Source organism: Lissotriton helveticus, chromosome 1_1, assembly GCF_964261635.1.
Source record: "Lissotriton helveticus chromosome 1_1, aLisHel1.1, whole genome shotgun sequence".
Taxonomy (NCBI): Eukaryota; Metazoa; Chordata; class Amphibia; order Caudata; family Salamandridae; genus Lissotriton; species Lissotriton helveticus.
Genome location: NC_136057.1, coordinates 1604305418 through 1604331211, shown reverse-complemented (window position 1 = coordinate 1604331211; position 25794 = coordinate 1604305418). Strand labels below are relative to the sequence as shown.

The 25794-nt window shown below is 50.6% G+C and overlaps 1 protein-coding gene across 3 annotated transcripts in view; it reads right to left on the bottom strand.

The window, feature by feature from the left end:
* The window catches only part of TARBP2 (TARBP2 subunit of RISC loading complex), a 61965-nt gene extending 39360 nt beyond the window's left edge, over positions 1–22605 (bottom strand). The window contains exons 1-2 of one of the 3 annotated variants that reach the window (XM_078687886.1): positions 22480–22605; positions 18489–18658 (exon numbers count right to left, since the gene is read on the bottom strand). In XM_078687886.1, coding sequence (XP_078544012.1) covers positions 18489–18648 — 160 coding nt within the window. In that variant the 5' untranslated portion in view covers positions 18649–18658; positions 22480–22605. Of the gene's footprint in view, positions 1–18488; positions 18659–21339; positions 21516–21869; positions 21996–22479 lie in introns of those variants that run through there. The other 2 variants (XM_078687879.1, XM_078687897.1) reach the window with 2 other exon arrangements.
* Between the last annotated feature and the right edge of the window lie 3189 nt (positions 22606–25794).

Sequence of the window (25794 nt, the reverse complement as noted above, 5' to 3'; positions counted from 1 at the left end):
GGGTCAGGCGCAGGTCTGTCGGGAGGGAGTTCCAGGTCTTGGCGGCCAGGTAGGAGAAGGACCTTCCTCCTGTTGTCGTTCTTCGGATGCGGGGGACGGCGGCGAGGGCGTGACTGGCTGAACGGAGGTGGCGTTTGGGAGCGTAGAAGTTGATGCGGTTGTTGAGGTAGCTCGGGCCTTGATCGTGTAGGGCTTTGTGTGCGTGGGTGAGGAGACGGAAGGTGATTCTTTTGTTGACGGGGAGCCAGTGCAGGTCTCTCAGATGTCCGGAGATGTGGCTGCGTCGGGGGATGTCGAGGATGAGTCTGGCTGAGGCGTTCTGGATCCGCTGGAGTCTCTTCTGGAGCTTGGCGGTGGTTCCGGCGTAGAGGGCGTTGCCGTAGTCCAGTCGGCTGGTGACGAGGGCCTGGGTGACCGTCTTCCTGGTCTCGGTGGGGATCCACCGGAAGATCTTCCGTAGCATGCGCAGGATGTTGAAGCATGACGAGGAGACGGCGTTGACTTGTCTGGTCATGGAGAGGGAGGAGTCCAGGATGAAGCCCAGGTTGCGTGCGTGGTCTGTCGGTGTGGGTGCGGTGCCCAGGGCGGGGGGCCACAGGAGTCGTCCCATGCGGAGGGCGAGGAGCCCAGGATGAGGACTTCCGTCTTGTCTGAGTTCAGTTTCAGGCGGCTGGTCGTCATCCACTCGGCTACATCTTTCATCCCTTCGCGAAGGTTGGCTCTGGCAGCGGCGGGGTCGTTGGTCAGGGAGAGGATCAGCTGGGTGTCATCGGCGTAGGAGATGATGTTCAGGTTGTGTTGGCGTGCGATGGGCGCGAGGGGGCTCATGTAGACGTTGAAGAGGGTGGGGCTCAGCGAGGATCCTTGAGGGACGCCGCAGATGACTTCGGTGGCCTCTGACTTGTACGGTGGTAGACGGACTCTCTGTGTTCTTCCGTCGAGGAAGGAGATGATCCATTCCAGTGCCTTCTCCTGAATTCCGACGTTGCTGAGGCGCTGCACTAGGGTGCGGTGGCAGACAGTGTCGAATGCCGCGGAGAGGTCTAGGAGGATGAGGGCCGCTGTTTCTCCGTTGTCCATCAGGGCTCGGATGTCATCGGTGGCAGCGATGAGGGCGGTCTCGGTGCTGTGGTTGGCTCGGAAGCCCGACTGTGAGGGGTCGAGGGATCCATTCGTCTCGAGGAAGGCGGACAGCTGTTTGTTGACGGTCTTCTCGATGACTTTGGCTGGAAACGGGAGGAGCGAGATGGGGCGGTAATTCTTGAGTTCGGTGGGGTCCGCTGTTGGTTTCTTTAGTAGAGCGCGGAGTTCGGCGTGCTTCCAGCTCTCCGGGAAGGTGGCGGTGTCGAAGGAGGTGTTGATGATGTCCCGCAGGTGGGGTGCGATGACAGCGTCGGCCTTGTTGAAGACGTGGTGAGGGCAGGGGTCGGTCGGAGATCCGGAGTGGATGGAGTTCATCATGCGGATGGTGTCATCGGTGCTGATCGGAGTCCAGGCGCGGAGGGTGGTGGTGGGCGGCGTTGTTTTGGGCGTTGTGTGCGATGGTTGAATGCTGAAGCTGTTGTGTATGTCCGCGATCTTGTTGTGGAAGTAGGAGGCGAGGGAGTTGCAGAGGTCTTGCGATGGGGTGATGTCGTTGTTTCCGGCGTTGGGGTTGGAGAGCTCTTTCACGATGTTGAAGAGTTCCTTGTAGTTGTGTGCGTTGTTGTCCAGCCGGTCCTTGAATGCAGTTTTCTTGGTGGCGCGGATCAGTTGGTGGTGCTTCCGGGTGGCAAGCTTGAGGGTGGTCATGTTGTCCGGTGTTGGTTCCCTTCTCCAGACTTTCGAGGGCTCGGCAGTTCTTCTTGGAGCTCTTGAGTTCGTCGGTGAACCATGGGGCTTTCTTGCTGCCGGGTCTGCTGGGCGGGGTCCTCAGAGGGGCGAGTTCGTCCGCGCAGTTGCTGATCCACTTCGAGAGGTTGTCGGCGGCCTGGCTGGGGTTCGCTGAGCTGGCGGGAGGGTGCTGAATCAGGGAAGCGGCGAGCTGGTCGGCTGTGATCTTGTTCCAGCTTCTTCGGGCAACCTGTTGCTGGTGGTGGTGGCTCGTCGTTCTTCTGAAGGTGAAGTGGACGCAGCTGTGGTCCGTCCAGTGGAGTCCTGTGGCGTGGCTGAAGGCGATGTCTTTGCTGGATGAGAAGACGGCGTCGAGTGTGTGTCCGGCGAGGTGGGTGGGGGTGGTCACCAGTTGCTTGAGTCCGAGGTTTGCGAGGTTTTCCAGCAGGGTGGTGGTGTTGCGGTCGTCGTTGTTCTCCAGGTGGAAGTTGAGGTCCCCGAGGAGGATGTAGTCGGCTGAGGGGAGGGCGAGCGGGCTGATGAAGTCGGCGATGTCCTCGCTGAATTGTGTGCGTGGTCCCGGGGGTCTGTAGATGAGGGTGCCGCGGAGGGTGGTCTTGGGGTTGACGTAGATCTGGAAGTGCAGGTGTTCGGCGGGTGCGATGGTATCGTCGGTGTTGGTCGTGATGCGGATGGTGTTCCTGTGAATGATGGCGATGCCTCCTCCTGTCTGGTTGACGCGGTCTCTCCGGATGATCTTGTAGCCGTCCGGGATGGCGATGGCGATGTCGGGCGCTGAGGAGGCGTTCATCCAGGTTTCCGTGAGGAAGGCGACGTCTGGGTCTGTGGTGTCGAGCAGGTTCCAGAGCTCGACGGCGTGTCTGTGGACCGAGCGGGTGTTGAGCAGGATGCACTTCAGGTGGATGCTGCTGGTGTTCTGCTTGGTGGATGCTGGTGCAGTGCAGGTCCGGATGCAGGAGAACTTGCAGGACTGGCAGATGAAGGGTCCGTGGGTGCGTCTCGGGGTGGCTCGGTAGCATCCAGGGGTTCGGCCGGCGTGGAGTGCGTTGAGGGTGGCGGCGTCGTACGTCCGGCGGGTGGGCTGGGGTCTGCGGGGGCCAGGGGTCCTGGCACTGGGCGCGGGCCAGGCGCGGACGGGCGCAGACGGGCTTACCTTTGGCGCACCTTCGGCGCTCATTCGGTGCTCCCGCTGCGCGCGTCCGCTCTGGGGGCGTCATAAGTAAGGAGCCGGGTGGGCGGGTCAGCTGGGTGGCGGGAGCGGGCCGTCCAATGGGCTGGTGGTGGGCGGGGCCGCAGGGGGGCAGCGGCGGGAACCTCTGGGCGGCAGGCGGTGTCCCTGGGTCAAGCGTGGGAGGCGGGGGAGATCCGGGCGGCCCAGCGGCGGCTGGGTCGCTCTACAGCAGTCAGGAGGCAGGTGTCAGCAGCGGCAGGCGTGGGAGCAGGGGGGTGACCCGGCCTCGTGAGAGGCGCAGTGGTCACTGTATTGCAGAACTTTATCAAGATTCACAATTTGATCGATGCTGTAGAATTTGTGTTCAGACCAGAAATCAGCACTGAATCAGCAGTTACCTCTGTAACTGATTATCTTCACATAACAATGGATGGCAGTGGTTCAGGGGTGGTTGTGTTATTAGCCCTCTTAGCTGCGTTATTATTATGGACTACCAATTACTGATCCAATGGCTCTTTAACTTTGCAACAGATGATGTAGGTATGTCAGCTGATATATTTCTTCATGACAGAACTCAGCTTGTGCAGGCTGGTTCTTTTGTCTGATAACTCACACCTTAAAGATGGGTGGTGGGGGATTCTGTAAGGATCATAGTTCTCCCTGCTTCTTCTAAACATCTAGTTAAAACAGACTGCTCAATTTTTACCAGGAATCGACAATACCAAACTAATATTCAATCTGGGAAAATACAGCCATAACTCACATCATGATTTAATAATGGTATTACAAGTTATTTGGACAAGTAAAACGTAATTCTTCACAATCTGAGATTTAGTAACAAAGTTCTTCTCTGTGATTTGTCCTTATAGCTAATGACAAGAGGCCACTGTTAATTATCTAGAACTGGCCCTGCATGTATTTTAAAAAAATACATGATCTTAACATTGACATGGATCATCAAAGCTCAAGGGTGATGAAATCTTGTTTTTATTACTCCAGTCTCCTGCGTTTTTTTTTGTTTTCTTGCATTCCTACACAATGACTGTATTGATTCATATAATTCAACTTGTATTACACTTTCTTCAAGCAGCTCTAATCAGCTCCAGAATACACCGAATTTAGTAGTGAGAAATAACTTCACTGAGAAAATGTCACAGTGTTTCTGCTAATGTATCACATTGATCAAAAGTCCAAACTTTATGGTGCCCAGTTAAAAAAAAAAATTATATATATATATATATATATATATATATATATATATATATATATATATATATATATATATATATATATATATATATCTCTTTCTAGGTCCAAAAGGCCTACGGTTTGGATAGCATCCTTTTAAATATACACCTGGACCCATTTTTAAATACTAAGAAGTAACTTAAAATTGGGATTTTCCTACAACAAATGTGTTGATTATTTTCTGTAACCATAAGATGCAGCAAATGATTCAAGGGCGCGAAGAGATTACTTGTGCTCCTAGATTATGCCTTTAAAATGGTCACAAAATACAGACACAAATGTTTTTAGCAAATGTCCTTTTGGTCACTGTTTCAGTGAATATCAACGTATCAACCATGTCAAGCAAAAACCACCCCTGTAGTTTCGGTCTTGAATAACAAAGCACTCTTTAAATAAATAAAAAAAAAGGGGTGGGCTGAAAGGTAGCCTAGGAAGTCACATGCTCTGCCCTTAACTAAAGGCCTGCCACACCAGAGAGCGTAAGTGTACAGTGATGTCAATGAGTATCTTTAGGGCTGGCACAAGATTAAAACATATTGTCATCAAAGTTTGATGTACATTGAAATGGGAGCTTTGCCTCATTAATATACAATCACAAATATGCAACGACTTGGTCCCCCACCATGACCTTGGATCCTCCAATGCAACAGTCATTCTACCCTCCTTGTACCCAGGATGTGGTGTTAAGGACAGAAGCTCAAAAACGAACGTCCTTTAGGAGTGAATGAACTCTTGATTTGCACTATCCCACCACAAAAAAGCATCCAACCTAAAAGATCACAGTTGAAACCAACAAACCATGTATTGGTGCACAGTCTATAACTTATACATTTAGATAATACATTGTATGCATTGAGATAATAAATGTACTAAAAATATAATGCAAGAATTAATACAGGAATTGCAAAATAAATTTTTCAATACACAATAAAAACAGGAATCTGTTAATCACAAAAGACAGCAAAAATAAAACAATCATACAAAACGTTTTTTTAAAACACAATACAAGAGTTAAAGGAGACATTTCCACTTTGTCATTAAATGCCATGACTCATATCAAAAAACTTCTACAAAATCACCTGAACGTGTCGAAATTCATTAACTTTTAGGGTAGATATAGAGTGATGAGTTATTGGCAAACGGGCGTAGGTGCGTTTCGAAGGTGATATGGTTGACGTTTGTTTTTGAGTTTCTGCTTGTATCCTAGTCCTTTGGGTTCCAGACGGTCCCTCTCTGTTTTTAAGAAGTGTTAAGGGCAGAGCTGACGACTTTGGAACTGGAGAACCAAGTTTGAGTCTTGGCTCACATCTTGTGATTTTGGACAAATATAAGTCTCGCTTTTGGGACCTTATAAGTATTTAGGTATGCAGCACAATATCCTTGGTGCAACAACATTAACTGTTGCATGGTTAAACACTAATAAGGCCCCAAAGGCGAGATCTATTGGATATGCCAATGCTTTTTTTTTTTTTTTTTTTTTTTAAGGACAAGGAGTGCTATCAGGCTCCGGCTGCACTTAAGAGAGAGAGAGGTGTGTAGAAAGAGAGAGAGAGAGGTGTGTAGAAAGAGAGAGAGAGAGAGAGGTGTGTAGAAAGAGAGAGAGAGAGGTGTGTAGAAAGAGAGAGAGAGAGAGAGAGGTGTGTAGAAAGAGAGAGAGAGAGAGAGAGGTGTGTAGAAAGAGAGAGAGAGGTGTGTAGAAAGAGAGAGGTGTGTAGAAAGAGAGAGAGAGAGGTGTGTAGAAAGAGAGAGAGAGGTGTGTAGAAAGAGAGAGAGAGGTGTGTAGAAAGAGAGAGAGGTGTGTAGAAAGAGAGAGGTGTGTAGAGAGAGAGAGGTGTGTAGAAAGAGAGAGAGAGGTGTGTAGAAAGAGAGAGGTGTGTAGAGAGATAGAGAGGTGTGTAGAGAGAGAGGTGTGTAGAAAGAGAGAGGTGTGTAGAAAGAGAGAGGTGTGTAGAAAGAGAGAGAGAGAGGTGTGTAGAAAGAGAGAGAGAGGTGTGTAGAAAGAGAGATGTGTAGAAAGAGAGAGGTGTGTAGAAAGAGAAAGGTGTGAAGAAAGAGAGAGAGGTGTGTAGAAAGAGAGAGAGGTGTGTAGAAAGAGAGAGGTGTGTAGAAAGAGAGAACGAGGTGGTGGAGAGAGAGAGAGAGAGAGAGAGAGAGAGAGAGAGAGAGGTGGTGGAGAGAGAGAGAGAGAGGTGTTGGAGAGAGAGAGAGAGAGAGGTGGTAGAGAGAGAGAGGTGGGAAGAGAGAGGGAGAGGTGTGTAGAAAGAGAGAGAGAGAGGTGTGTAGAAAGAGAGAGAGAGAGGTGTGTAGAAAGAGAGAGAGAGAGGTGTGTAGAAAGAGAGAGGTGTGTAGAAAGAGGTGTGAAGAAAGAGAGAGAGGTGTGTAGAAAGAGAGAGAGGTGTGTAGAAAGAGAGAACAAGGTGGGTAGAGAGAGGTGGTTAGAGAGAGGTGGAGAGAGAGAGAGAGAGAGAGAGAGGTGGTGGAGAGAGAGAGAGAGAGAGAGGTGGGTAGAGAGAGAGGTGGGTAGAGAGAGAGGTGTGTAGAGAGAGGGAGAGAGGTGTGTAGAAAGAGAGAGGTGTGTAGAAAGAGAGAGAGGTGTGTAGAAAGAGAGAGAGGTGGGTAGAAAGAGAGAGAGGTGGGTAGAAAGAGAGAGAGGTGGGTAGAAAGAGAGAGAGAGGTGGGTAGAACGAGAGGTGGTTAGAGAGAGGTGGGGAGAGAGAGAGAGAGAGAGAGAGAGAGAGAAAAGGTGGTAATTGTGCATTTGTCGGAACACTAGTGGCACATCAGGCAGTACTTCCTAGCTTTTTAAGCTATTATCATAGTGTGTTCTGGGACTTGTAGTTTCACTTTTAAAACTGCAACTAGTTCCTCAAAAAACAACATCATGAAAAGTGAGGACTGGCTAAAGGTGCCAGTGTCACACATACCACACGTGGGTCCTCATTTCATATATGTTGTTTATCTTCAGTCCTTTGCTTGCAGTTATAAATAGAGAGAATCTGAACGTGGCAGTGCCAGAATGTAACAATAAACTGGTCTGAATAAACCACTCACACGTGACCAGCGCAGATTAAAAGTCAGGGTTTTGCACTTTCCAAAAAGTTCCTTCTAGCGCTTTCAAGCCGTGCTTTTTTAATTTAAACCATTAGTCAGTGATTGGTAGAGTTGCCGGATTTCTCCCCACCCACTTACTGAAGTTGCCTGACACGAGTCATTATCTGGGAGGGGTAATGGGGTGTGGGAGGGAAGGAGGAACTAGACTCTCCTGCGACTTTGTTTTCTCCCCTAGAGTAAAAAAATCAGGGAAAACTTGCTGCTCGTTGGATGCGAGCTGTCAGTGGAGTCGGTGGGCGGTCGGGTTCTCGTGGTTTGGGGACGACCGCTCAGCCCTCCACAGGGCTTGGTCACCCCACTCACTGCTGCCGCTCCTGCCTGCCTTTGCCGCCTCCTGCCTGCAGATTCCTTCGCTCGCTGCCCGCTGCTCCTGGGAATTTCCCGCTGCTCCTGGGAATTTCCCGCTGCCCGCTGCTTCTTGGAATTTCCCACCGCTGCCTCCCTGCGGCCCCGCCCCCCTGTGATTCCATTCGCCGCCCCGCCACCCAGCTGCTCCTCCCTCCCGGCTCCTTACTTAAAACGCCCCCAGAGCGACCGCGCAGCGGACGCGCGCAGCGGGAGCGCCGAAGGTGTGCCAAAGGTAAGCCCGTCCGCGCCTGGCCCGCGCCCAGCGCCAGGACCCCTGGCCCTCCCCGCCGAGGCAAGACGACCCGACTGACCTACGACGCCGCCACTCTCAACGCACTCAATCCAGGCCGGACCCACGCCTGCTGCCGAGCCACCCCGAGACGCACCCACGGACCCTTCACCTGCTGCACCTGCAAGTTCACCTGCCTCCGAACCTGCCCCGCACCCGCCAAGACAAACACCAGCAGCAACCACCTCAAGTGCATCCTGATCAACACCCGCTCTGTCCACAGACACGCCGTGGAACTCTGGAACCTCCTCGACGCTACATCACCGGACGTCGCCTTCCTCACGGAAACCTGGATGAACGCCTCCTCTGCACCCGACATCGCCATCGCCATCCCGGACGGGTACAAGATCATCAGGAGGGACCGCATCAACCAGACCGGAGGTGGCATCGCCATCGTCCACAGGAACACCATCCGCATCACGACCGACGCCAACGACTCCTTCGCCGCAGCCGAACATCTCCACTTCCAGATTCACACAGACCCTAAGACGACCCTCAGAGGCACCCTCGTCTACAGAACCCCGGGACCACGCACACAATTCAGCGAAGACATCACAGACTTCATCAGCCCGCACGCCCTCCCCTCCACTGACTACATCTTCCTCGGGGACCTCAACTTCCACCTGGAGAACAACAAGGACCGCAACACCACCGCCCAGCTGGAAAACCTCGCCAACCTTGGACTCAAGCAACTGGTCAACACCCCCACCCACTACGCCGGCCACACGCTTGATCCCGTCTTCTCTTCCAGCAAGTACATCACCTTCAGCCACGCCACCGGACTCCAATGGACCGACCACAGCTGCGTCCACTTCAGCTTCAAAAGATCCACGACCCACCCCCACCTGCAACAGGTACCTCACAGGAATTGGAGCAAGATCACCGCAGACCAGCTCACCACCTCCCTCAGCCAGAGCCCACCCGCCAACACAACGGACCCCAACGAAGCAGCCCGCAACTTCACACAGTGGCTGACCGCCTGCGCCGACGACCTCGCGCCACTAAAGAACCCTCCCAGCAGACCCAGAAGCAAGAAGGCATCCTGGTTCACCGACGACCTCAAGGACTCCAAGAAGACCTGCCGCACCCTCGAGAAAGCCTGGCTCCTCGACCGGACCACCGACAACATGACCGCCCTCAAACACGCTACCCGCAAGCACCACCAGCTCATCCGCACCACCAAGAAGAATTCCCTGAAGGAACGACTGGACAACAACGCCCACGACAGCAAAGAGCTCTTCACTATCGTCAAGGAGTACTCCAACCCCAGCACCGGCACCAACGACATCACTCCGTCACAAGACCTCTGCGACTCCCTCGCCTCTTTCTTCCACCGCAAGATCGCCGACATCCACAACAGCTTCGGCGCCCCACCCACGCACCCAACCGTCGAACCAACGCCCCCCACCGCCACCCTTCGCACCTGGACCACGGTGACCACCGAAGACACAGCCCGCACGATGAACACCATCCACTCCGGATCACCGACCGACCCCTGCCCACACCATGTCTTCAACAAGGCCGACTCCACCATCGCACCCCAACTCCGGAACATCATCAACGCCTCCTTCAACACCGCCACCTTCCCGGAGAGCTGGAAGCACGCCGAGATCAGCGCACTCCTGAAGAAACCTACAGCGGACCCCACCGATCTCAAAAACCTCTGCCCCATCTCGCTCCTCCCTTTTCCTGCTAAAGTCATTGAGAAGATCGTCAACAGACAGCTGACCGCCTTCCTCGAGACGAACGGATCCCTCGACCCCTCGCAGTCCGGCTTCAGAGCCAACCACAGCACCGAGACCGCCCTCATCGCAGCCACCGACGACATCCGGACCCTGCTCGACAAGGGGGAAACAGTGGCCCTCATCCTCCTGGACCTCTCCGCTGCGTTCGACACGGTCTGCCACCGCACCCTAGTCCAGCGCCTCAGCAACATCGGTATCCAAGAGAAGGCACTGGAGTGGATCATCTCGTTCCTCGCCGGAAGAACACAAAGAGTCCACCTCCCCCCGTTTCGCTCCGAGGCCACCGAAGTCATCTGCGGCGTCCCGCAAGGATCTTCACTCAGCCCCACCCTCTTCAACATCTACATGAAACCTCTCGCAGCCATCGCACGCCAGCACAACCTCAACATCATCTCTTACGCCGACGACACCCAGCTGATCCTCTCCCTCACCAGAGACCCCGACACCGCCAGAACCTGCCTACATGAAGGGATGAAAGACTTCGCCGAGTGGATGAAGGACAGCCGCCTGAAACTGAACTCGGACAAGACGGAAGTCCTCATCCTGGGATCTTCGCCCTCCGCCTGGGACGACTCCTGGTGGCCCCCAGCCCTGGGCACCGCACCCAAGCCAACCGACCACGCACGCAACCTGGGCTTCATCCTGGACCCCTCCCTCTCGATGACCAGACAAGTCAACACCGTCTCCTCATCGTGCTTCAACACCCTGCGTATGCTTTGCAAGATCTTCCGCTGGTTCCCGACCGAGACCAGGAAGACTGTCACCCAGGCACTCGTCACCAGCCGACTGGACTACGGAAACGCCCTCTACGCCGGAACCACAGCCAAGCTACAGAAAAGACTCCAGCGCATCCAGAACGCCTCCGCCCGACTCATCCTGGATGTCCCCCGACGCAGCCACATCTCCAGCCACCTGAGGAACCTGCACTGGCTCCCCCTCGACAAGAGGATCACGTTCCGGCTCCTCACCCACGCACACAAGTCTCTCCACGACCTGGGCCCCAAGTACCTCAACGACCGCCTGACCTTCTACACGCCCACCCGCCAGCTACGGTCCACCAGCCTCGCCCTCGCAGCCGTACCACGCATCCGAAGAGCCACCGCCGGAGGAAGATCCTTCTCTTACCTGGCTGCCAAGACTTGGAACTCCCTCCCCATCCACCTTCGGCTGACCCAGGACCATCTCGCCTTCAGGAAACAACTCAAGACCTGGCTGTTCGAGCAGTAGCATACCCCTCCCCCCAAGCGCCTTGAGACCCTCCCGGGTGAGTAGTGCGCTATACAAATGGCATGATTGATTGATTGATTGATTGCCCTGTGAGCATGAGCCATGACGAACAGGAGCACAGCTGCTGCGAAAACACGACCCATAGTATTAAGTTGATAGCTTCTTTTTCATTGGCATTACTAAGCAATTGTGGGCGGACCCAACTGTTAAATTAATCAGGTTATTCGTGCAGAAACAATGTCGTCGCTGCAGGACTGAGTTGAAAGTAGTAGAACATACACACAAAAAAGCAGGGAGGTGACTGCTGAAGGGAGACGTATTGGGCACAGAGGCGAATTTCCCGCGAGGTGCGCGCACTTGGGAGAGCGAGAGGAAAGCCAGATGGCGCCTCTGTCGTGCCTGTGCGCATAACCGCACGCTCTATGCCACCTAAAAAAGCTGTGGTCGGCTTTTTAAAGCGCCACTCACTAAATGTCTAGCCAGAGCAGCGCATGCGCTAGCTCAGGCGAGACCTAATGAATATGACCTTGTGTAATGTAACTGGTGCTCAAGTAAAACACTCCGATACCTTCGGGTCAAGTTCGCTCTTCATAAAAATGCACAAAGAGGTCCAATCAAAGAGCTAACATTTAGTGTGTGATTTGTACAAAGTGAAAACAGAAACCTGGCTAAATCCTGGCTTTCCTGCTTAAAGTGTGAGATCTTAGACAAATATTTTATTTTACAAAAAAATCCTTTTTCTTATCACGTATTAAAGCACTTTCAAATATGGGTGTTCAGAATACCAGTTGTACAAAACCTATTGTATTTGATTTATTTGACTATAATGTTGCTCTATAATAATTTGGGCCTGTACAGGGCTTGCATGACAACTGTCTGGTCTTCTTAGTTAACTAATGGTTTATTTGAAAATTTTCACTTTTAATAAGTACTTCTCAGTGCAACACTAAGCTCTTACATGATGTTTGTTGTATGATTTACATTAAAAAAACATTTCCACGGCTCGGCTTGTGCATGGGCTCCAAGAGCCAAGCCAGCACCTTGGCTCGGATCCCTCTATTAATTTGTTGGCTTGCCCACCTGTAAGGAAAGTAGGATCTGCATCTTATGGTTACCCCCACTTTTTGCCAAATGTGAAACTGTTTTTGACTAGTCTGAGTGGGATCCTGCTAAACAGGACCCGGGTCTATCTGCTTTCTCCCTAAACTGTTATGGCATGTACTTAGGTAAACTCCAGATTGGATACTGGGGTAGCCTTGTCAGTCCCTAGTATATGGTACCCATGTACCCAGGGCATAGGTATGCCAGAGGCCTCCCATGGGCTGAAGCATGTCTTATGCCACCCATGAGAGGCGATGCAAAATGGAACTATAGGCCTGCCATTGCAGCCTGTGTAAGTTAGTGCATGTACCACTTACTTAAGATATAGATGTACTATATGTAAGAGTCACTACATTTAAAATCTATAAGTCGCCCCTACAGCAGTCCTTAACAATCCTGAAGGCAGTTGCTTGGTTCTAAGTGAGAGTGTGCCACTGCATGAGCAGGACACCCCTGCAGCCTACGGAGTCCATTCTCCCGGGTTGTGAAGCAGCCATTTACAACATATAGAGTGGCATTATGCGACTACGTGATGACTAACTCCAAAACATCTGAAAGTAACCCTATCGTATTTGGTATCAACCATTGTGGAATCATACTCCCACACTGGTAACTGGTGTGGGAGGTAGGATTCCATACTTCAGAAGCGAGCTTCGATGGGTCCCTGGTGCCCTCTAGTCCTGGGCAGCACAAACTGGTTGCTGCCGACCAGAGACACATTTCTGCCCTCCTGCTGCTGAGCCAAGCTCGAGCAGGGGGAAGGCAGAACAATAGGCATCCTGTCACAGGCAGGTGTGACCACCTCCCAGACAGAATTTGGTTTATTTGGGCTGGGTGAGTGCGCTTGCCAGCGACCGAAAGTCTGCATATGGGCACATTTGGTGTCCATGTGCATAGTCCAGTTCAAACCAGTCATGGGAGTCGTTGGTTCCTGCTCTGGCGCGAAACTAGAAAAAGGAAATGGGAGTAACCTCCCCACTGTCCAGACCCTCCCCTGGGAGAGTTCCCTGAATCTGTCGAACCCTCTCCCGTGGGTACAAAAGGGCTTACCTGGCTGTAGGACTTTAGATTCGATGTGGACAAGATTCTGAACAAAAACCACTGAACTTCGACCATTTGAACACTCTGGACTTCGTTTGGGCCCGACTTCGTCTCCCACTCAGTCTGAAGCATCGTTTGTGCCCGTGCACCATACAGGATCTGTGCAGGATCAAGGACAACTGAAGATATCGCCCTTGAAGTGAAGGAGTCACTCCCCTACATCTGCAGGCACCACATCACGACTGACCGGTCTGCTGATCCAGAGCTCCTAGGGACTCTGATGGCTTCAGCAAAACAGGAGGTGGGTTTCTACGTCCCTCGAGGTCCGAGCTGCCCTCTTACCAAGTTTGTGACAAGAATCCCTCGTGGGGGGCTGCAATACCCGTACCCCTGTGCACTGTGTTTATTTGCAAGTGCATATCTTGGCGTTTCCCGAGAAGGTGCATTGGGTTCAGAGTAGCCCCAACCTCTGGCACCATTTCCTACCAAGAACTCCTGCCTCCTCACACCGAGTGCTCCGTGGGCTCACTTGATGTACTCTCGCAACTCCTGTGCCTCCAGCCTGTAAGTTCACTTGATGGGTCAACTTTGCTTTTCTTGGGCTCCCCTGGTCGCTCCAGGCCTGCCCTGACTCCCCTGACTTTGGTGAGTCTCCTGGACCTTGCTGGTCCGAACTGTAACTTATTGGACCTTCAACATGAGTTGCCGCTGCCAAGGCTTGTTGCTGCTCCCACCTGACACCGACCCCATAGCACTCAACATCCTTCATGGAACAGCTTGACTCCGGCTCCTGGCCGCGTTTGACGTCTCATTGGTCCCCGTGGCTGCAGAGTCAAGAACTCCCTCAACGCACCTGAAGCTCCCGACATCTGTGGGCATTCATTTACCGAGCCCTTGGTGTGAGAAAGTGCCATCTTTCTTGCCTTGGTATGCCCCCCACTTTTTTCCGAACTGCTGATGTGCTTGACTGAGTGTGCCCTGGGTCCCTGCCAATCAGGTACCCAGAAAAGAAAAGCTATGCTGAAACAAAATACCCAATTGGCACCTCTGTCCACCTGTCAGCCCCCAGTAAAATGGTACCCTAGGTACCCAGGGCATGGTGACCAGAGGAGACCCCTGAGGGCTGCAGCACTTATTGTGCCACCCTCAGGGGCCCTGTACCCTGGCACCCACACCCAGCCTTTGCAGGCTGAGTGCCTAAGTACAGAACTAAAACAAGAGTGGACATGGCACACATCCCTGTGTGCCATGCCCACAGAACCCACTGCCCTGGCATACTTCAGTCACCCCTCTAGCTGGGTGCCCTATGCCAGAGGTGAGGGAACAAGGGCATGAGCCCTGTGCCCCTAAGGTACCCAGGGCCATTCGTGGGCACTGTAAGTGCAGTGATGCCATGTAAGAGTATCTGGTGCTGGGAGGGTGTCATTACGAACTCCACAGCACCATAATGGCTACACTGAAGACTGACAAGTTTGGTACCAAACTGCTCAGCACATTAAACCCGCACTGATGCCAGTGTGGGATTTAATGTAAAATGCACGAGAGGGAATCTTAGAGATGCCCTCCAAAACCCGAACCTACAATCCACGTCTGGGCTGAGTGGCTGCCACACAGCAGACATGTTGCTGGACCTCTGTGTGGAGAGCCACCCGCTCTCCTGGGCCTGCAACAATGCACATCCTGGGCGAGGTGATGTGTCTCCTCCCCCAGAATGGACAGGGGGAAGCTTCAAATGCATACCGCCTCTGAGAGCTTCTCCAGACCATTTGCTGTACCCAGGAACTGCCTCCCCACCCGTTATACCCCCACTCTGGCGGGAAAAACGTCAGGAAGGAGGGTGTGCCAACCTTTGCCAACCCCACCCCTCAGGTGGAGGAGGCGAGGTGAAGCACGACCCTGGGTTCCGGCCATCTTATAGATGGGGAGCCCTGCCCAATCCCAGCTAGGCTCCTGCCCCACTCCCACAGGAGAGGAGCAGGCTAGGAGGTGTCCTCACCCCAGAACAGGGACCCATTGGTCCCTGCCCTTGCCCTACCTGTAACGCCCCTAAATTTAGTATTTAGGGGCTCCCTGAACCTTCCTTCCTCAGATCCCGATATCAAAAGAAGAAAGAAGATCAAGAAGAAGAAGACCCGCCGCGCAGCTGCTAACAACATGACAACAACGACTGACTTGGCCCCAGACCTACCGGCCTGTTGATCCTGAAACCTGCTCCTGCCTAATCCTGGCGACCTCAGCGGACAGCAACCTTGGGACACCCAGAGGACCGGCCTGCCTTGACCCTCTCGAAGATTGGGACTCCCATCAGCAGAGGCTGTGCTGCAACACCCCACCTGGTGCTCACCAGGAACTCCGGACCAGCCCACTCTGCACCAGCCGAGCCCGGGCCGGGTCAACATGAACCAAGACCACGAGGACGTCCCCCCAGCGACTGGGACCCAAAGTCCAGGGCCCAAAGACCTTCCTCGACGAACCAGCCGATACCTGCAGACTCAGAACCAGGGGCCACCCCAACCGTGACCAGCCGAGGGTAAGCTTTTCCGACCCCCAAAGACACCCCTGCACCCGGTGCCCCCTGTGCCTCCCTTTGGGGTACCTACCTGTGCTCAATCATCCCAACTTACCTCTCGAAGTGCTGGTCGCCCCTGGAGAGTCACCGTCCCCGAGCCTGCAGCCTTTGTTCCTCTTTCAAGATCCTCATTGGATAACATTGAGCGCCCGACGGCTCAAAAGCAACCTGCACCCAGCCGCCCGAGTGCCGCTGGCTGTGACCTCTTTGCCCTATCCTACTTCCCCTCTTGCCCAGAGCAAGTAACCAGGAGCCCAGTTCCCAGAGCCGTGTGGCCTGCTAGCCAGCAGTCACCAACCGAAGGCCCCCTTTCCCTCATTGGATACCATTGGGCCTACCTACCTCTGCACCCGGCCGCCCCTGTGCCGCTGGGCCTGAACTAACTGTACTCACCTGACCCTGGGGGACCCCTGACTCTACGCCCAGAACCTAACTTCACCAACCAAGTTCTCACCTGGAAACCGGTAATTCACTTACCTGCCATTGGATAACATGGACCCATTTTGACTCGAAAACTTTTTAAGTGTGAAGTTTTGAAAACTGAAAATATTCCCATAAAATCAGCCAAAGTCCGAATTCGAAAATACTCACCTGTGATCAGGAGAGAAACCAGGACTGTACCTTTCAGCCAAGTACTGAACCGCAAAAGTAATCCCTAGCGGGTTTACTAGTAACTTGTATTTTCTCCATAGGAACCTATTGTCTGTTTTTCCATGAAATTCCTTCTCTCTACTTTTGAAAACTGCAAATATTCTTTAAAAATTGTACGACATACTGAAACGCAATTACCTACCTGTTTTGAGTTAAGCCCCCAGTGCTGGCCCTAGGAGACTAGTGCTGGTTACAAAAGTAACGCAATGGTACTTTACCTGTAACCTGAATTTCCTCCCATTGGATAACATTGTCAGAATCACCTTGAAAAGTTTCTAAGTGTGAACTTTTAAAACAGCTTTATATTCAGGAAAATTCATCACATTAACTAAAATGTTTTTACTAATCTGGTTTCAGCTTAGACCCCAGGACTGAATCTAAGATCTAGTCCTGTAACTACCAAAGTAATCCATAAAGTAATCAACTGTACTTTCCCATGAAAAATCCATTGAGCCCAATGCTAGAGTGTGTTTCAGAACTGTATTGCTGATTAGCTATCCTGCAATTATTGTCTGTACAAACTTATTGCTCCTCTGCAAAGTATTTACCTGAGAGTACTCGTACCTTGAAAAGTATATTTTGATAACTGTTGGTTCTAAAAATAAAACAACTATATCTGTGGATATAAAAACAATTGGCCTTGAGATCAGTCTTTAAGTGTGTGAAACCTTTTGCTGACTGAGTGTGTACAACAAGTGCTTTACACTGTCCTCTGGTACTGCCTTACTGCTCGACCAAGCTACCACTTTCGAGAGTAAGGTCAGTTCTGACTTTAACCTCTGTTATACCTCTGGGGTTGGTGGACTCTATACACACTGTGCTTCCTTCTAGTCCAGTATATATAGAGCCACTTTCTCACACTTGGTCACTCCTGAGTGACCCAGATTCTGGATTCTGTCCCCTCTGCTTTCAGGTACTCTTCGACTAGAATCCACCTTTGGATTCCTACTGACACTTTTCTTCCTTCCAGCAGTGGCTCTTCTTTAAAGTCCTCCATTTGGTTCGACAACGGTTTCCGACGCCACTTCAGACCTATGCACCCGGCTTCCCTGGGATAGGTAACTTTGGTACTTTGGTATCCACGGGTGGGGTGGCTCTCCAACCTCTTAACTTCCACAGGCTTTCTTCGAAGTCCACTGGGAAGGGTCCTTAAACTCTAAAACTTCAACCACGACTTCCCCATAGAATTGTACAGAGCATGCGGTTGTGTTCCCACACTGCACCGTCCTCCGTGGGGTCCCTACTTACTCACCTTGGGTGGTTCCTTGGAGTCCCAGCGATTCTACATCCTCTAGACAGTCTTGACTCTGGTTCTTATACCACTATTTTAGTATATGGTTTTGTCCCCCCCCCCGGCCCACTGTGTATTAGTACGATTTACTATAATTTCTGTGCTTAAGTATTGTGTGCTTTGTGAGTATCTATGTGTAGAAGATACTGTGTTGTACTAGAGAGTGTTATATTAATAAATACATATTTTTAGAACTACTGTATGGTTCTCCTTTCATTTAACCAATACTATAAGGTTGCATTCTGGTAAAACAAGCTGCTTAACATTCCCTCAAGACTAAGCCTGAAGGCTGCTCTCCACGGCTACCACTCGGATAGCTTTCTAAGGTTATCTTTGACCTCTTAAGTCACCATAAGGGTTGTTTGGACTGGTGCAAGGTGCCCACATTAATTAGTGGACAGCTTATACCTGGCCAACTTCTCACACCACCTCTACTTAAAATGGAAAGTAAATGTCACAGCATGTAACATGTTTCATCCTTCTCAGCATGTATAAAGGTAAGTGCACAACTCTGAAAAGTTGCCACCTTTACAGCTTGGCCTTCATCAGAGGCGCAGGATACACTTAATTAGCTATCTTCAAGCAGAGGCACGCTGTACTAGGAGCAGTTAGCTATCTTAGCAAAAGTGCAATAAACATCAAATGTTACCTATCTTTCATATGGTTGATATTCCACAGTGAGCAATCTTTCAGCAGAGGCACACTATACATTCAGCAGTTTTTAAACACAGGTTTACATCGGACACAGAAGTAGCCAGCTCCCACCAAATGCATTTACTTAGCAGTTAGCCATCTTTCATTAGCATCACAATTACACCAAGCAGTTTGATTTTCATAAACAGAGCAAGCACGTTGATACTGACCTGTGCAGTTAATGTCGCCAACTGTGACTCGAAAGGTGAAATTAGGCTGGTGGGCTTGTCCTTCTGCCTTGAGCAGATCATACACGGGGGTCTTCCCTAGGCGAGTCCCATACTCCTGCAGAAGACTGATAGGCGTCTTTCCGGGATTGGCAGCCAGCATTTGCTCTATACTGAAGCCAGAACAGACAACATCATACTAAAGCAAGCAGCTATACTTTAATGCAACTACACATCTGCAGGTCACCTCGTCGACGTTCATGTACTGCAGAAAAAATAGTCGTACACATTTACAGGCTATGCCACCATCTTTACAGAACTGCATGCATCCAGCTTGAATTACTGAGCATCCATTCACATCTCTAAAAACCTTGGTAAAGAACAGAATGTAGTAAGACCGATAAGCCCGTGCACATTATTGATTACCTAGAGCGGTGTTTCCCAAACTGTGGTCCGCGGACCCCCAGGGGTCCCTGACACATTCCCAGGGGGTCCGCAGGCAGCAGTTTTAAAAGCACTGCAAAGTATCTTGTTTAATTAGCAGTTTTCAAAGAACAATAAAAGTGTTAAGATAACGCCAGTGATTAATGTCCCTGCTAGAGAGACATGAGAGTTTTGTCCAGTGGCAGCTTTGACTTATCTAATGCAGCACAGAGGGTTAATATTCCTACTGCAAAGAACAGTGTACCATGCATTTTATAAAACAGTATTTTAAATGCATAGGTCAATGGGTTACTGCTTTTGTCAGAGAGATTGAAAACAGTGCAGTTCATAAGTGACAATCGTAATCTAGCACAGTGATCTATAAACTGTCATCAAACAGCTACTTGCAAATGCCAAGGTACCATATTCTTGTAAATATGGTGCAGCCCTGCATTTCTGAAGTGGCTGACGGTGTTGTTATTCCAAGGAGGCTAACAACACTCTGCGCCTCTTCTGTTGTATTTTATATTGAAAGAATTTGCAAGACAAAGAAAAAAGTTGATGGGAAGGTTGGTGCTGCATCTCCGTGACTAACTTTTCAATGGTTGGTTTTTATTTCGCAGTACGAGGCTCCTGCTCCTGCCAGGGCCAGACTGGAAACCCAAGGCAGCCCTGGCAAAGGATTTCAGACCAGTCCCCATACGGTGCACACCATGTGCAGTGAGTGAGCCTGACCACTACAAAGGGGGCTTTAGGAGGCTCTCTCCCCAAGAAAATTAGGAAACAATGGTGCAGTCTACAACACATTTATCATTATATCTTGAACTGTATTCGCTTTCAAAGAATAGTAAATGAAGACCTGACTATGCACAAGAATACGACAATCTGTGATTCCCCTGCGCTGGCGCTACACTTAACAGGGGAAGATTGTTTATGCACAGGAAAGTCCCCCTTCCTGCACATAAAGAATCTTGAAACATCGTTTTGTCACTTCTATGTGTGCTGCTTAATGCAGCACACATGGAAGTTACAAAATGTCATTTTTGTTTTAAAGATTGTTGATGTGCATGCAGGAAGGGTCACTGTCCTGATTATAAACAATCCAAGGCGTTTTGCAAAAATGAGGAGAAATGAAGCATTTCTCATTGTTTCGCCAAGTTAAGACCAGGTTTTCCCTGGTCTTAATTTTGGCACTGCCTCCCATTTACGCTGTCCTTGTAAATAGGGGGCAGCGTCAAAATAAATGGGTGTTGCAGGGGATCTTATTTACAAGGCACTGTTAACGTTGCCTTGTAAAGAAGGAGAAGCCCCTATCGCCACGGGAACGTCTCAAAAAGTGATGTTCCCATGGTGATAGGAGTTTGTAAATATGCTCCTAAAATCATTAGCAATTCGGGTATTTATTTTGTGTTTACACGTGTGTTAATTGTTTCCGAATTACTGTTTTAATGTTTGAAATTTAAATCCTACAAATTGCTTGGGGGTCCCCCGCTTCCAGGGGTGACTCAATGGGGGACCTCAGGAGTCAAAAGTTAGGGAATCACTGACCTAGAGAGTTGCTAAGATTTATAGTCCCATTTTTAGGTCGAGCTTAAATCAACCTGTTATATCTCTTCTGTGGGGTCTGGCACACCCACCCACCTGATTTAGAATACCGGGTAGAACCCACTGTGAAACAATGTTCCATATGCCAAGCCTCTGACCCGTAAGATCCGCCAGCACCCCTCATCACTGAATCCATTTCCCCCATTCCTTGGCACCGAGCGAGTGCTGATTTTGGAAGCCTGTCTCGTGCCCGACACATGTTGGCAATAATAGATGATTTCTCAAAATCCCCAAAAGTTGAGATTCTAGAGTCAATGACGGCCGGAGTTATTTACCTGCTGCTCATGCCCATGGAATGTCATGCTGTTCTCTAAGTAGGTCTCCGCACACAGCACATGGAGCTGAAATGTCCAGCTGCCCAATGCGCACAAAATAATATTGCCTTGCAAGTGTCCCTCTATACAAGGAGTACAAATAGCTCACCCACTCCTCCTGTGTGGACAAGCTTATGCGAGGAAAGGTACTGGCCTAATCCCCCTAGCCATGGAATGGTATCATCCCCACGCCACAAACGTGCAAGGTAGGTACGGCCTTGTGTGGTGGTTCTCTTGTACCTCGATGCTCTGCCACCTGCCCTCTCTTAATACGAGAATACAGCGCCATCGACTTGTGTAACGAATGCCATTGCTCGGATCTCATAACAGTGGTTGATCTTTGAGCAAGGTATTGCTGTCAGCTATTGCCATGTACTATCCTCTGCGCATAGAGGCACTGCCTTGATCTTTTCCCGTGTGCAGAGAACCACCCCCCCCCCCCCCCCACAAATATAGGAACTGCAAAGTTATATTGAAAGGACATAGTCGTGAACGGTAGTCCCGTGGCTTACCTGGGCTCCCCGGCGCAGTCGTTGGTCTCAGAGGCCTTCTCCTCAATCATTCCCTCCGTCCCCCGAGGAGCCCTCTTCCCCCCGGCCCTCGGATCACCAGCAACAATGGCTGGGACCCCCACACATGTGTGATGCCGGTGACAGTCCCTCTCTGTGACGGCCCTGTGGGATGCGTAGTTCGTGCATCCATTCTCGGCATTATTCTAGCGGTACTCAGAACGACAATACCCACAATCCTCAGTTCACACACCTACCCGGCAGCAAAGCTGCTTCAGAGCGAGGGAGAAATCTAACTGGCCAATCAGGACGTGCAGGGAAATGTCTTTGAAAGGTTGCATCACAGTGGCGGCCACCTTTGAGTCAGGCTCAACAATCTAACATTTGAGTTTGTCGATTACTAAAAAATCTCAGATCCTAAAAAAACTGTACGGGCGGCGTGTTTAAGTATGAGTCAATACAATTCAAAAGGGGTAAGTACCAGCACGGATATGTAATAAAGAACAAGAGAGCAAATCTGGTTCAAAACCTACCAGCACGGTATGCTGTGCTGCGACTGCAAGATTAAAACTGCTCTAGATTGCTTTATTTTCCGTTACAGCGAGCTGATTTTTAGTTCTCGCCTGAGTCAGTGTTGACCCTTGCGAGACATTTCGTTTACATACATGGCACTTACAGCCCGCATGTGCTTTCCATTGGTTGTCTTCAGGTCGCTTGCGTTTCCTTGCTTGTATTCGCATAGTGCTAAACACTGCGGCCCTCAATCTTTGAACAGGTGCAGCTCCTATTGTTCAGAGGCAGACGCGCCTTTCCAAAACTTTTTAAGGAGTTTGGCGCCTGAGTGACAACAGCAGGTTTTGAGGGTGCTCAGGCATCATCTCAGTGAGTTGAGCACCCTCTCCAGAGGAAGTCTGAGTCATGTCTTCTCCTGTCAGATTCCAGAGATCTGTAACCAGGGCTTTAATTGGAATGAAAAAACTGGGGGGGGGGGGGGGGTCTCTCAAAGGGGCGTGGCTAATGTAATGAAGGGCGTGGCTTAAAACACATAAGCTAAAAATCTGTGCTTAGCACAGTGTGCCGCCCCACTTGTATTTTGCTGTTTCTTTCATTGCATCCAGAACAATACAACTAGTAACATCATACCTACAAGAAGTCAGGATTATTGGCTTTGTCAATGGTTGTTAGTTGCATAAAATTATTAAGCAGCAACTATGGCTTGTATATCGTATTGAAAAAGCTTCGACTTAAAGCCCTGGTGACACCAAAACAATGCTGCTGCTCCTGAGTTTCAAAAAGTGAAGGGAAACCAGAGAGAAAATGACTCTCTTTAACCCGTTGGCTGCGCCGAACGTTCAGCTCCAGTGCTGAACATTCGAAAAAACGGGTGGGGCAGCGTTGGCGAACGGACGTGCGCAGCACTACCAAGGTAGTGCACGCGACAACCGTTGGCCAACGGCAGCAGCCAACGGGTTAAAGGATTTTCCTTCCCCTACAATGCTCACCTCCCATGACGTCATGCTGTGACCTCCACTAGTGAGAAGTGAGCACAGCCCTGCCAAGTATCACCCATCAGGCGTGACACTAACACATTTCAGTGTGGTGGTCCACATCACCGCACTGAAATGCGAAGTCACGCATGATAGCGCCTTGTCAGTAGTGGTAAGTAATCATGCACCTTACTGACTTGAAACTAAAGCTGGTTTGTCTGTCTGGATTGGCAGCTTGCAGTGCACGCTGCTTCCAACAGGCTTGAGGCGAGTCAGCAGCGATAAACTGCTGCAAAGTATCAGAAATTCACCCGACACGCATTGCGACGCAGTATGATTAATGACATCACCTTCATTACACTGCAGCGTGACTAGTGAGTGGGTGTTTACAGTCAGAAAAAGTGACTGGCACAGATTCTTACCATGGGAATATAATTGCTCTTCTGGTAAAATGAAGTTTGCCCTCTTAGTCAGGAGTTAGTGCTATAGTGCGCTCGTGTGATTTGCAAAGCTCAGCGTGTAGGTTGTGAAAAGTGTAACGTATTGCTTTCACAACAGAAATGCTATCAGGAGCAAAGGCGGCGGAGTCCCACACTTCGTCTCGACAGGAGGAGGATCTGTGCCGTGCCCGGAGGATGAGATCGGGGAAAAGCTTGTCTCTAACTCCTTTCTGTAGAGGCACCACCACCGGCTACCTGCCTATTCCAAATTAATTATTGAGTTTAAAGATGGCTTTACATAGTAGCTGTTTAAACTAGCACCAAATCTGCTTTCTGTAGATGTGTCTCGGGTCGCATTAGGTTCCACGTGCACACACTATTGGTTGGGGTGGAGCCGGTTCCGGTGGGCCCAGGCTGTAGCAGGATGTTCAATTTCCTGCCCGCCAGCCGGGCCCCAAGGCACCCAGGAAATACTTGCTGTTCTGATGCGTGCCCTGCTCCATGGCTGAGAAAAGGAGGAAGCCGGTGTTCGAGAACAGATCAACTCTGCTCACCTGCACTTGACCTCGCCATGTGCTGTTGCTGTGCCCTGTCCAGGTAGAGCCCAACTTGTGCCCCAGACTCACCACTTACAGGATGAGACTCACCGAGGGAGCAGGTGCACAAGCTGAGACAGTGCAGCACGGCTTGCTCTGACTCTGAAGAGGAGACAGGCAAGCAATCTCCACGGCACCACAGCAGCTTCTCTCGGTGGATCCTTCTATCAAGAGACTTAGTAAATCACATTTTAATACAATTTACTCCTGTCATTTAAAATGTTTGTTACGAGAATGGGGAGGGGGCTCCAGCACAGCATAGCGCCGTGCAAATGGCACACTCAAGTTGTCTGTGCTGTAAATACCGGGCCATCTAAGGCAGCAATTTTGTGTAATTAAACCAGCAGTTGTTTTGCTGATTTATTAGTTCGAAGGGTTTAATATCCTTGCTTGACAGTATGAAGCATCTGGTTTTATGTTCGCAAAACACTAAGAGACTTGCTAAGTGAAAGTCACAGATAAGTAGGGTGATTAAAGTTCCTGTTGGATAGAGGTTATACTATTCTCTACTAGTAGTTTTCACTCTCACCATAAAGTAGTGCAGAGGGTTAATATGCTTGCTATAAAGAAAGTCTACCAGCATATAACAGAACTGTATTGTATGTGGTTTGCTCAGTGGGTTGCTGCTTTTGTCACAGAGTTCCCTTTGATACTTGTGGTTCAGCCGCACCTGGAGCTGAGGTTGAGGTGGAAGGTGCTGATTATTTAGAAATTTAAAAATAGCTTTAAAAGCACCTGCTGCAGAGTGTGACTTTCATGTTGTACAAATGAGTGTGTTTTCTGATATTTGCCTGTTTCCATGGACTTCATTGCGTGATTTTGGTTGCAAGAAAGTGTCACTTCAAGTGTCACACATTTAGTCACTGAATGTCTCAGAAATCCACTGAATCTATGAAAATGTCACACATAAGCAATCGCAAACATTAGCAGCTGTGGAGCGACCCTTGACCCTTCCAGGTAGGTCACTCCCCCTCCGCACAGCACCGCCTGTGCCTCCCTGCCCAGCTGCCGCTACCACCTGCTCCTCATGCCTGGTGGCCAGTGGTAGGCTGTAGGTTTGCTCATCCTCCATGGTATTACCTGTACTTCCTCTCATTGCTCTTGTTGTAGTGACTGCATTTTCATTGTTGTGTCTGTGACTGCTGTTGTATGTCTCCCCCGTGTTGTCTGTGCCCGTTCTCTCCCTCTGCTCCCCTCGCTGCCCCGTGTCTCTCTGCCCGTTTTTACCTTCTATTGCTTAGCTGCCCCTGCATTTCTGTGACCTTTCTACCCTTTCTTGTGACCTTTGTGCCCTCTGTGCCACTCGTTTCCCCCCGTTTTTTGTGACCTTTTCTGCCCTTTCTTGTGACCTTTGTGCCTCTGTGCCACTCGTTTCCCCCTGTTTTTTGTGACTTTTTCTGCCCTTTCTTGTGACCTTTGTGCCTCTGTGCCACTCGTTTCCCCCCGTTTTTTGTGACCTTTTCTGCCCTTTCTTGGGGCTTTTCAGTCTCTGTGCCACTTGTTGCCCCATGTTTTTTGTGACCTTTTCTGCCCTTTCTTGTGACCTTTCTGCCACTCGTTTTCCTACGTTTTTTGTGACCTTATCTGCCCTTTCCTGGGACCTTTCTGCCTCTGTGCCACTCGTTTCCCCCTCAGTTGTTGTGCCCTTTTGCCTTCTGTTTCCTTCGTCGCCCATCGCCGCTGCGTTCCCTGCGGCCCCACCCCCTGACTGCCCATTCGCTGCCCCCACCTCCCGCCTCCCAGATGCTCCTCCCTCCCACCTCCCCATATAGGCCGGCCGCTGCGCGGTGAGGAGAGTGACCCTTGACCCTTCCAGGTAGGTCGCTCCCCCTCCGCACAGCACCGCCTGTGCCCGTTCTCTCCCTCGCTGCCCCCGTGTCTCTCTGCCCGGTTTCCCTTCTGCTCCCCTCGCTGCCCCTGTGTCTCTGTGCCCGG